The sequence below is a fragment of the Salmo trutta genome, chromosome 29 (genome assembly GCF_901001165.1).
Source record: "Salmo trutta chromosome 29, fSalTru1.1, whole genome shotgun sequence".
Classification (NCBI taxonomy): Eukaryota; Metazoa; Chordata; class Actinopteri; order Salmoniformes; family Salmonidae; genus Salmo; species Salmo trutta.
In genome coordinates this window covers 39,600,891-39,613,562 of record NC_042985.1, presented here as the reverse complement: position 1 = coordinate 39,613,562, position 12,672 = coordinate 39,600,891, and the positions used below count along the sequence as shown (strand labels likewise).

Below are 12,672 nucleotides of genomic sequence, written 5' to 3'. Positions count from 1 at the left end.
TACATGCGAATAGTCATGAATCTGAGATTCCATTAAGTAGTGTAACGTTTAGATCTAGGCCTAGCATGACAAAGAGCTATATTGTGGAACACACTAAGGAACCACATTCCTAGTACGTTGTGAGACATCATGATTGATTCAATTTCCCCGTTTGGTCACAAGAATCAGGTCAGGCGTTCTGTGCCTAGGAAGAATTCGTAACTTTCTGTGGACTCAGCAATGAGCTGCGCTGTCTCAGAAAATCGAACTGCATTCTTAAAATTAGCATAGTGGGCGTGGCTACCAGGAAGAGGACGCAAATATTACCTATCCTAACAGCTGGTTATGCTGGCACACGATGGCGGAAAAGTCCTTTTTCCGAAGTTTTGAAATGTGTTTTTTAATTTTTTAATTTAAGATTCGCTCATTACCATACACAGGTGACGTCATACGTTGTGCTGCTGACTACTAGCGCGAAGTCCTCCAACACATTGCAGGACAATGTAACCATAACGTTAGCTAGCAGGCGCATAAATAGCTGCTGAAATTCTCAGTGTAGTAGGGATGAGTTTTCGAATAGCATAGGTTTTTGTTTTTCAGTAACGCAAACGGTCGTATGGCGTATTCATCTTACTGCCCGTTGGTTTAAATGGCTATTTTACTAGGCTTATCCCAAAATTGCATGTTTTGATTCAGCCCGGTATAGTAACAAATCGAGATGGACTACTTGTTACAGGTGAAAATAGGCGCCCTCGTGGGTTTGTTGCTCCTGACCGTATTTTTTGGATTTATCCCTGCTCGGATGAAGTGGTTCAGAGAAACCAGTGGGACAGGTACGTTTCAGTAGGTAGCCTACAAGTTGTATACTGGCTGGCTAGTGTCATGCTGTAACCCCGTGCAATTCCACACTTGGGATGTGTTGCGCAAAAGAGCCAGATGGCTCGTTGCGGACGCTTCCGTTGCTTGGCGTCCTTTCCTCCATCAACCTAAACTATTCGGTTTCCCATCAACAAGGCATATCCAATATCTCAAAGAACAATACCTACGATTCGTGTTGAACGTGTCCTTCGCTATCGCATACGCGTTTAAAACAGGTTTTGATCCAGGGTGTACTATTTCCAGCGTGTGTGGGCTGCCATGGCATTGGAGTCCATTTATAGGTCACGTGAGTAAAATGCCAAGTAATCTCCCACTTTTACAGACCAGGGTAGGGAGACCCGGATAACGTGTTTTAAACGCTTATTCGATAGCGAAGCACTTGTTCAACCAGACACATCTTAAGCATTGTGCCTAGATATATTGGATATGCCTCTGTTGATGGCAACGTTATTTTGGTGAAACCGAATAGGTTTGGTTGTTCATGGATGCCAGGCTACGGGAGCTTCATAACCAACCATCTGTAAACAATGAATGGGTAGTTGCGGGACGAAGAAAAGTTACATGCAAGTGTTGCAATGCCTTCATAAACGTGATCAACATTTGCCTATCTACTTGTTTGCCAAATCAAATCACGTGTTTGCTGTGGACTAGTGTTTCTTTGTTTCTTCCATTGGTTTATAACCGCCAAATGACAATTTATCAAAATGTATTTTTCACACGGCAAATACAACAGGTGTCGACCTTACAGTGAAATGCTTACTTACAAGCCCTTAACCAACAATGCAGTTTTAAGAAAAATAAGTGTTTACTAAATAAACTGAGAACAATAAATACATGAAAATAGAAAAATAACAAATAGAGCAACAAAACAACTAACTTGGCTATATACACGTTTTTATTGTTTTTACCTTTAGCTCAACATTAAATTACTTCACCAATAGGTAGAGCAGCTTGCTATGGAGCGGGCAAGCTATGTACATGCATTTGACAGACTAGTGAGATGCAAATAAAAATTCATGGGTGAGAAGAGCGCTGAACATAAAGCCCTGGGCATCTTGTTCTTAGGACATGCATTATCTGAATTAGGCCCACAGAATTATACATATAGAGGAGCGGCTTCTATGAAGGAACTTTAATTGTCTTTGAACTTCAGAGTTGGCTTAACTAATGTTGGACCAGAGCCAGCCCTTGATCATGACTCGGTTCCATTCATTACACAATTCTGCCTAGAGTTTGAGAGCTAGACCACAGCTAGCTAGTTTGCTAACAGAGCGGCACCAGAATTAAATTAAAAACACGTCTTACCTTTTTGTCGTTAATAAATCCAATGTGAAACGCGATAAGTATCCTATCCTTAACTAGCATTGAAAAAGTTCATCCATTATCTCATAAAAAATCTCCCAAATTTCTGAATCATGGTGTAAAGTCAGTAGCTACAGTAGACTATACTTTGGAGGGGAAGGGCACGTAGCCTACAAACAAGATTTTCTGCTGGCAGGCAGGCTGACACAAATACATTAGAGTGACAGTGAGGGCTTTGCATAGGTGCTTTTTTTGTGGGACTGGGAAAAAAATGTTTGAACTGATTCCTGTTTACAAGCAGCTCAAACAGGAAGTACCAGTGACACACTCAATACGTAAGTGGTCTGATGAAGCGGATGCTAAGCTACAGGACTGTTTTGATAGCAAAAACTGGAATATGTTCCGTGATTCATCCGATGACATTGAGTTAGTCATCGGCTTCATTAAAAAGTGTATTGACGACATCGTCCTCACAGTGACCGTAGGTACGTATCCCAATCAGAAGCCATGGATTAAAGGCAACATCCACACTAAGCTAAAAGTTGCGCAACAGTTTGCACTAATACATTTACCTCTGACTAAGCAGGGCTGCGTTCAGTATTTTTAACTTTCTGGAACGTTCAATTGAACGGAAACTGTGCTGTACTGAACAAACAGGGATGTGATCAGTACGTTTTTACGTTCAATTGAACAGAAACGGTGCTGTTTATTTTACCAGGTAGGCCAGTTGAGAACAAGTTCTCATTTACAACTGCGACCTGGCCAAGATGGAGCAAAGCAGTGCGACAGAGTTACACATGGAATAAACAAACGTACAGTCAATAACACAATAGAAAAATCTATATACAGTGTGTGCAAATGTAGTAAGATTATGGAGGTAAAGCAATAAATAGGCCATAGTGGCAAAATAATTACAATTTTGCAATTAAAACACTGGAGTGACAGATGTGCAGAAGATGAATGTGCAAGTAGAGATACTGTGGTGCAAAGGAGCAACAACAAAAAAATAACATGGGGATGAGGTAATTGGGTGGGCTATTTACACATGACCTATGATCGGTAAGCTGCTCTGATAGCGGATGCTTAAAGTTAGTGAGGGAGACATAAGTCTCCAGCTTCAGTGATTTTTGCAATTCGTCCAGTCATTGGTAGCAGAGAACTGGAAGGAAAGGGTGCCAAAGGAGGAGTTGGCTTTGGGGGTGACCAGTGAAATATACCTGCTGGAGCGTGTGCTGCTATAGTGACCAGTGAGCTGAGATAAGGCGGGGCTTTACCTAGGGAAGACTTTAAGATGACCTGGAGCCAGTGGGTTTGGCAACAAATATGAAGCGAGAGCCAGCCAACAAGAGCATACAGGTCGCAGGGGTGGATAGTGTATGGGGCTTTGGTGACAAAACAGATGGCACTGTGACAGACTACATCCAATTTGCTGAGTAGAGTGTTGGAGGATATTTTGTAAATGACATCACCAAAGTCAAGGATCGGTAGGATGGTCAGTTTTACCAGGGTATGTTTGGCGGTATGAGTGAAGGAGGCTTTGTTGCGAAATAGGAAGCCGATTCTAGATTTAATTTTGGATTGGAGTTGCTTAATGTGAGTCTGGAAGGAGAGTTTACAGTCTAACCAGACACCTAGGTATTTGTAGTTGTCCACATACTAAGTCAGAACCGTCCAGAGTAGTGATGCTAGACAGGTGGGTAGCGATCAGTTGAAGAGCATGCATTTAGTTTTGCTTGCATTTAAGAGCAGTTGGAGGCCATGGAAGGAGTGTTGTATGGCACTGAAGCTTGTCTACACCATTGATGTATACAGAGAAAAGAGTCGGCCCGAGAATTGAACCCTGTGGCACCCCCATTGAAACTGCAAGAGGTCCAGACAACAGGCCCTCCGATTTGACACACTGAACTCTGAGAAGTAGTTGGTGAACCAGGCGAGGCAGTCACTTGAAAACCCAAGGCTGTTGAGTCTGCCGATAAGAATGTGGTGATTGGCCAGGTCGATGAATACAGCTGCACAGCATTGTCTTTTATCGATGCCAGTTATGATATCGTTTAGGACCTTGAGCGTGGTTGAGGTGCACCCATGACCAGCTTGGAAACCAGATTGCATAGTGGAGAAGGTATGGTGGGATTCAAAATGGTCAGTGATCTGTTTGCTAACTTGGCTTTAGATTACTTTAGAGAGAGGTTGGGTAGGATAGATATAGGTCTGTAACAGTTTGGGTCTAGAGTGTCACCCCCTTTTGAAGAGGGGGATGACCGCGGCAGCTTTCCAATCTTTAGGGATCTCAGACGATACGAAAGAGGTTGAACAGTCTAGTAATAGGGGTTGCAACAATTGCGGTGGATAATTTTAGAAAGAGATGGTCCAGATTGGCGAGCCCAACTGATTTGTAGGGGTCCAGATTTTGCAGCTCTTTTAGAACATCAGCTTTCTGGATTTGGGAGAAGGAGAAATGGGGAGGCTTGGGCAAGTTGCTGTGGGGGGTGCAGAGCTGCTGACCGGGGTAGGGGTAGCCAGGTGGAAAGCATGGCCAACTGTAGAAAACTACCAGTTGAAAAATGGGGAGGGGTTGGTTTGTGAATGCTGTCAGGATGGCCCGCATGGCCACTGCCCTTTTAAATACATCACGCATTGCTTCAAGCAACACCTACCAAACATACCTCAAAGTCGGTTACAGAACGTTTTGGAGAAACATGTCGTTCAGTACAAACCGTTCCGCACCTCAACAAACTGAACGCACCTCATCTTTTGTTTCACTTCCACTGAAGGCCTGTGGGTTGAGTGTTCACTGGAATGTGACATCTTAAGACCCCACCGCGACAACAGCCAGTGAAATTGCAGGGTGCCAAAATCAAAACAAAAATCTCATAATTAAAATTCCTCAAACATACAAGTATTATACACCATTTTAAAGATACACTTCTTGTTAATCCAGCCACAGTGTCTGATTTCAAAAAGGCTTTACGGCAAAAGTATACCATACGATTATGTTAGGTCAGCACCTAGTCCCCCCCCCAAAAAAAACATACAGCTATTTTCCAGCCAAAGAGAGGAGTCACAAAAAGCAGAAATAGATAAAATTAACCACTAAGCTTTGATGATCTTCATCAGATGGCACTCATAGGACTTTATGTTACACAATACATGTATGTTTTGTTTGATAAAGTTCATATTTATATCCAAGAATCTCAGTTTACATTGGCGCGTTATGTTCAGTAATGTTTTGCCTTCAAAACATCCGGTGATTTTGCAGAGAGCCACATGAATTTACAGAAATACTCATCATAAACTGATGAAAGATACAAGTGTTATGCATAGGATTATAGATAAACTTCTTAATGCAACCGCCGTGTCAGATTTCAAAAAAGCTTTACGGCAAAAGCACACCATGCGATAATCTGAGTATAGCGCTCAGCCACCAAAACAAGCCATACAGATACCCGCCATGTTGTGGAGTCAACAAAAGTCAGAAATAGTGTTATAAATATTCACTTGCCTTCGATCTTCATCGGAATGCACTCCCAGGAATCCCAGTTCCACAATAAAATGTTTGTTTTGGTCGATAAAGTTCATCTTTATGTCCAAATACCTCCTTTTTGTTCGAGTTTAGTTCCCCATTCCAAATGCACAAGGCGCGGGCACTAAGTCCAGACGAAAAGTCAAAAGTTCCATTACAGTTTGTAGAAACATGTCAAACGATGTATAGAATCAATCTTTATGATGTTTTTATCATAAATCTTCAATAATATTCCAACCAGACAATTCCTTTGTCTTTAGAAATGAAAGGGAACGGAGCTCGTTACCACAGCCGCGTGCGTGACTAAACTAAAGGCTTTCAGCCAGACCACTGGTTCAAACGGCTCTTATTCACTCCCCTTTTACAATAGAAGCCTGAAACAACGTTCTAAAGACTGTTGACATCTGTTGATGTTGACAGTGGAAGCCTTGACAGTGGAAGCCTTAGGAAGTGCAATCTGACCAAATTTACACTCTATATTGGATAGGCAATCGCTTGAAAAACTACGAACCTCAGATTTCCCACTTCCTGGTTGGATTTTTCTCAGGTTTTTTTTCTCAGGATAGAAAACACTCTGAAGTTTCTAAAACTGTTTGAATGGTGTCTGTGAGTATAACAGAACTCATATGGCAGGCCAAAACCTGAGAAGATTCTATACAGGAAGTGCCCTGTCTGACAATTTGTTGTCCTTCTGTTGCATCTCTATCGAAAATACAGCATCTGTGCTGTAATGTGACACTTTCTAAGGCTTCCATTGGCTCTCTAAAGCCGCCAGAAAGTGGAATGGGGTGTCTGCTGTCTCTGGGCAAAGTACAGCAGCTCTGTTTGTAAGTGGTCAGCCTGGGGATAGTGAGACTGAGATGCGAGTTCACGAGACTTCTCCATTTTTTTTCTTTCAGCCTTTAAACGAATACAACGTTGCCCAGTTGGAATATTATCGCTATTTTACGAGAAAAATCGCATAAAAATTGATTTTAAACAGCGTTTGACATGCTTCTAAGTACAGTAATGGAATATTTTGAATTTTTTTGTCACGAAATGCGCTCGCGCGTTACCCTTCGGATAGTGACCTGAACGCACAAACAAAACGGAGGTATTTGCATATAACTATGGATTATTTGGAACCAAAACAACATTTGTTGTTGAAGTAGAAGTCCTGGGAGTGCATTCTGACAAAGAACAGCAAAGGTAATCCAATTTTTCTAATAGTAATTCTGAGTTTAATGAGCCTCAAACTTGGTGGGTGTCAAATTAGCTAGCCTGTGATGGCCGAGCTATGTACTCAGAATATTGCAAGATGTGCTTTCGCCGAAAAGCTATTTTAAAATCTGACATAGCGTTTGCGTAAAGGAGTTCTGTATCTATAATTCTTAAAATAATTTATGTATTTTATGAACGTTATTCATGAGTAATTTAGTAATTTCCCCCGGAAGTTTTTGGTGGGTATGCTAGTTCTGAACATCACATGCTAATGTAAAAAGCTGGTTTTTGATATAAATATGAACTTGATTGAACAAAACATGCATGTATTGTATAACATAATGTCCTAGGAGTGTCATCTGATGAAGATCATCAAAGGTTAGTGCTGCATTTAGCTGTGGTTTTGGTTTTTGTGACATATGCTTGCTTTGAAAATGGCTGTGTGATTATTTTTGGCAGGGTACTCTCCTGACATTAGATTATGTTTTGCTTTCGCTGTAAAGCCTTTTTGAAATCGGACAATGTGGTTAGATTAACGATAGTCTTGTCTTTAAAATGGTGTAAAATAGTCATATGTTTGAGAAATTGAAGTTATAGCATTTTTGAGGTATTTGTATTTCGTGCCACGCGATTCCACTAGCTGTTGACTAGGGTGGGACGTTTGCCCATAGACGTTAAATAAAAAAACGACAATGTTGTTGAACCATCCTCAGTTTTCTCCTATCCCAGCCATTAAACTCTAACTGTTTTAAAGTCACCATTGGCCTCATGTTGAAATCCCTGAGCAGTTTCCTTCCTCTCCGGCAACTGAGTTAGGAAGGACGCCTGTATCTTTGTAGTGACTGGGTGTATTGATACACCACCCAAAGTGTAATTAATAACTTCACCATGCTTAAAGGGATATTCGATATCTGATTTTTATTTCATTTTTATTACTTTTTTTACCCATCTATAAATAGGTGCCCTTTGCGAGGCATTGAATAACCTCCCTGGTCTTTTTGTATTTGAAATTCACAGCTCGACTGTGTGGGGTACAGAAATGAGGCAGTCATTCAAAAATCATGTTAAACACTATTGCACACTGTGAGTCCATGCAACTTATTATGACTTGTTCAGCACATTTTTGCTCCTGAAGTTTTTTATCGTTTTTTATGAATTTGTAAAAATAAAAGAGAATTCCACTTTGACATTATGGGATATTGTCAGTGAGACAAAACATCTCAATTTGTTCTATTTTAAATTCAGGCTGTAACAACAAAATGCATTTTTTTATTTACATTTAAGTCATTTAGCAGACGCTCTTATCCAGAGCGACTTACAAATTGGTGCATTCACCTTAAGATATCCAGTGGAACCTTTTATCATGCAGAAACCCATCGGGTGGTCCTGAGTTTCATCAGCTGTTTTGCCGGAGGCGTCTTCCTGGCTGCCTGTCTGTTGGACATCATCCCAGACTACCTGTCGGACATCAATGCTGAGCTGGACGCACGGAGGGTGGACGTAAGTGTCTTCTGTCTGTCAGCAACATCACAAAGTGTCATTGATGTCTGGCCACACTCCCATCCCCTTTGTAAATTGACAAAAAGCTATATGATTATCCATGGCACAAACCAATGTATTAAGGGATAGTTACAATAGAACTAAAGTATAACTGTTGTATCTGTAAAACATGGGGAAATGTGCTAGTTAGTGCAGAAGTTATTAATCCACAGGTTCATTACCTGGTGATGTGTTAAGGACTACTTACTTTTATTTATATATATATCCCTAATCTTTGGCGTTTATTTAAACAGAACTCTTACTTTCGTTGTTTTCACCTCTATCTCAAACAGACCAGCTTCCCCCTCCCAGAGTTCATCATAGCTGTAGGCTTCTTCACTGTGCTCATCGTGGAGAGGATCGTTCTGAACTGCAGACAAGATGCCATGCAAGGGTCAGACCAGGAGAGAGCACCTCTGATGCAGGCCAACAGGCACAGCCATGGGCACGGGCAGGGGAAAGCCTCGTCCACCGACCTGGAGGGTAGTGCCCACCATGTCCACATGGACCTCCAGGCCCACTCCTCCTTTCGCTCGTTCATGCTCTTTTTCTCGCTCTCCCTGCATTCTGTGTTCGAGGGCCTGGCCATCGGGCTGCAGACCACAGACTCAAAGGTAGGTGCTGGAGAGCGAGCTGTACTTAAATAGCACAATAGGTCCATTTGTTTTAGCTCGCCTGGGGAACATATTAAACCATTATGTTGGTCCTAAAAGGGAAATCTCTGCCCACCTGTGGCACTGGGTCAGCTAAAACAAATGCACCCATACATTTCAAATGCATGCCAATATTTTCCAAGTGTATCTTTGTTAAAGGAATTTAATATCTTGATGATAATAATCAATAATCAATTCGCCTTGACTAATGCCCAAGGTTTGTAAGACAATGGGTTAAAATAATTAGGCAAGGACTCAGCTTTCTGCAAAAGGTTTCTGTAGCTTTATTCATGAGAACGTTCTGCCGTCAGGATAACAAAACAGTCATTATATTGTTCTTGCTTACTTACGCACATGCATTTACACACAATCTGTTGGTGACCTGCAACCCCCATTAACTTCTCACACTGTTTATCACTATCCAGAGCTCAGCCTGTTCTTTTCCCTCAAGGTTAGGAACTATTTGAAGCTTTTACTCCCGTGACCATCTGTCTCTCTATCTCTCTATACTAATTGCATACACACATTTCTTTCCCTCTCCAGTGGTTCCTGGACTTTCCGGAACTAATCAGACTAATCGATCCCTACATTGATCATTACATTGATTATTCATTACCATGCTGTATGACTAATAATTCATCATGGTTTATTGATTCATTTACCTTTATTAGATAATTCTCTTATCAATCTTCAAATACATTCCAATAATATTCATCTACTTCTTTCTTCAAATGAAAATACAATGTATTATTTATACTGAACAGAAATATAAACGCAACATGCAACAATTTCAAAGATTTTACTGATTTACAATTCGTACAAGGACATCAGTCAATTGAAATAAATTCATTAGGCCCTAATCTATGGATTTCACATGACTGGGAATACAGATATGCATCTGTTGGTCACAGATGCCTTAACCTCTCTTGGGTAGGTGGGACGTGACCGTCCCACCTGCGGGATGTGACCGTCCCACCTGCGGGACACACTATTCAACAGCCAGTGAAATAGCAGGGCGCCAAATTCAAAACGACAAATCTCATAATTCAAATTTCTCAAACATACAACTATTATATCCCATTTTAAAGATAAGATTCTCGTTAATCCAACCACATTGTCCGATTCCAAAAAGGCTTTACGGCGAAAGCATAGCATTAGATTATGTTAGCACATCACCTTGACAAGAAAAACCACACAGCCATTTTCCAAGCAAGGAGAGGTGTCACAAAAACCAGAAATACAGCTAATATTAAGCACTAACCTTTGATGATCTTCATCAGATGGCACTCATAGGACTTCATGTTACACAATACATGTATGTTTTGCTCGATAAAGTTCATATTTATATCCAAAAAACCCATTTTACATTGGCGTGTAATGTTAAGAAATGTTTTTCCTTCAAAAACTTCCGGTGAATGAGCACATCAATTTATAGAAATACTCATCATAAACATTGATAACATATTAAACTGTTATTCAAAGAATTATAGATAAACATCTCCTTAACCTCTCTAGGGTAGGGGGCAGTATTTGCACGGCCGGATAAAAAACGTACCCGATTTAATCTGGTTATTACTACTGCCCAGAAACTAGAATATGCATATATTGATTTGATTTGGATAGAAAACACCCTAAAGTTTCTAAAACTGTTTGAATGGTGTCTGTGAGTATAACAGAACTCATTTGGCAGGCCAAAACCTGAGAAGATTCCAAACAGGAAGCGCCCTCTCTGACCATTTCTTGGCCTTCTACACTCTCTTTATTGAAAACTGAGGATCTCTGCTGTAACGTGACACTTCCTACGGCTCCCATAAGCTCTCAGAAGGCGGCAGAACGTTGAATGATGACTTTGCAGGCCATGGCTGAAAAACAGTAGCGCATTTGGTAAGTGGTCGATCTGAAAACAATGAGACGGGGGGGTGAGCGTGCACGTGAAGAGTCCATTTTAGATTTTCAGTCTTTCAACGAAAACAGGGTTTCCCGGTCGGAATATCGCTTTTTTTACGAGAAAAATCGCATAAAAATGTATTTTAAACAGCGGTTGACATGCTTCGAAGTACGGTAATGGAATATTTAGAATTATTTTTTTTTGTCACGATACGCGCCGGGGCGTCACCCTTCGTTACCCTTCGGATAGTGTCTTGAACGCACGAACAAAACAGAGGATATTTGAACATAACTATAGATTATTTTGAACCAAACCAACATTTGTTATTGAAGTAGAAGTCCTGGGAGTGCATTCTGACGAAGAACAGCAAAGGTAATCCAATTTTTCTTATAGTAAATCTGAGTTTGGTGAGTGCCAAACTTGGTGGGTGTTAAAATAGCTAGACCGTGATGGCGAGCTATCTACTCAGAATATTGCAAAATGTGCTTTTGCCGAAAAGCTATTTTAAAATCGGACATTGCGATTGCATAAAGGAGTTCTGTATCTATAATTCTTAAAATAATTTGTTTTTTGTGAACGTTTATCGTGAGTAATTTAGTAAATTCACCGGAAGTTTGCGGGGTATGCTAGTTCTCAACGTCACATGCTAATGTAAAAAGCTGTTTTTTTTATATAAATATGAACTTGATTGAACAAAAAATGCACGTATTGTATAACATAATGTCCTAGGAGTGTCATCTGCTGATCATCAAAGGTTAGTGCTGCATTTAGCTGTGGTTTGGGTTTATGTGACATTATATGCTAGCTTGAAAAATGGGTGTCTGATTATTTCTGGCTGGGTACTCTGCTGACATAATCTAATGTTTTGCTTTCGTTGTAAAGCCTTTTTGAAATCGGACAGTGTGGTTAGATTAACGAGAGTCTTGTCTTTAAAATGGTGTAAAATAGTCATATGTTTGAGAAATTGAAGTAATAGCATTTCTAAGGTATTTGAATATCGCGCCACGGGATTCCACTGGCTGTTGAGTAGGTGGGACGATTTCGTCCCACATACCCTAGAGAGGTTAATGCAACCGCTTTGACAGATTTCAAAAAAGCTTCACGGGGAAAGCACACTTTCCTCAGAAAACAACATCAGGCAATACAGATACCCGCCATTTTGGAGTCATCTAAAATCATAAATGGCATTATAAATATTCACTTACCTTTGTTCTTCATCAGAATGCACTCCCAGGAATCCCAGGTCCACAATAAATGTTTTGTTCGATAAAGTCCATAATTTATGTCCAAATACCTCATTTTTGTTAGCGCATTCAGTAAGCTACTCCAAATGTAGGAAGCGCGCCGAAAATTTCACGACAAAGTCAAAAAAAGTTCTATTTACGTTCAGTGAAACACGTCAGACGATGTATAGCATCAATCTTTAGGATGTTTTTAACTTAAATCTTCAGTAATACTCCAACCGGACGATTCCAATGTCCTCAAAAATGTAATGGAACACAGCTACCTCTCACGTGAATGCGCGCCACTGAACTCATGTCATTTTCTGAGTCACCAACTTCAAGGCCTTCTCGTTCGCTCTCTGTTCACTGTAAAAGCCTGAAACAACGTTCTAAAGACTGTTGACATCTAGTGGAAGCCTTAGGAAGTGTGAAATGAACCCCAAGTCACTGTATACTGTAAAGGCAATCACTTGAAAAAACTACAAACCT

The 12,672-nt window shown here is 40.6% G+C and overlaps 1 protein-coding gene across 1 annotated transcript in view; it reads left to right on the top strand.

Annotated features, from left to right (window-relative positions):
- The first annotated feature begins 204 nt into the window (after positions 1-204).
- Positions 205-12,672, top strand: part of LOC115167604 (zinc transporter ZIP1-like) — a 35,308-nt gene continuing 22,840 nt past the window's right edge. The window contains exons 1-3 of the mRNA XM_029722194.1: positions 205-812; positions 8,250-8,380; positions 8,713-9,033. Of these exons, the coding sequence (XP_029578054.1) occupies positions 698-812; positions 8,250-8,380; positions 8,713-9,033 (567 nt within the window). The 5' untranslated portion in view covers positions 205-697. The remainder of the gene's footprint in view (positions 813-8,249; positions 8,381-8,712; positions 9,034-12,672) is intronic.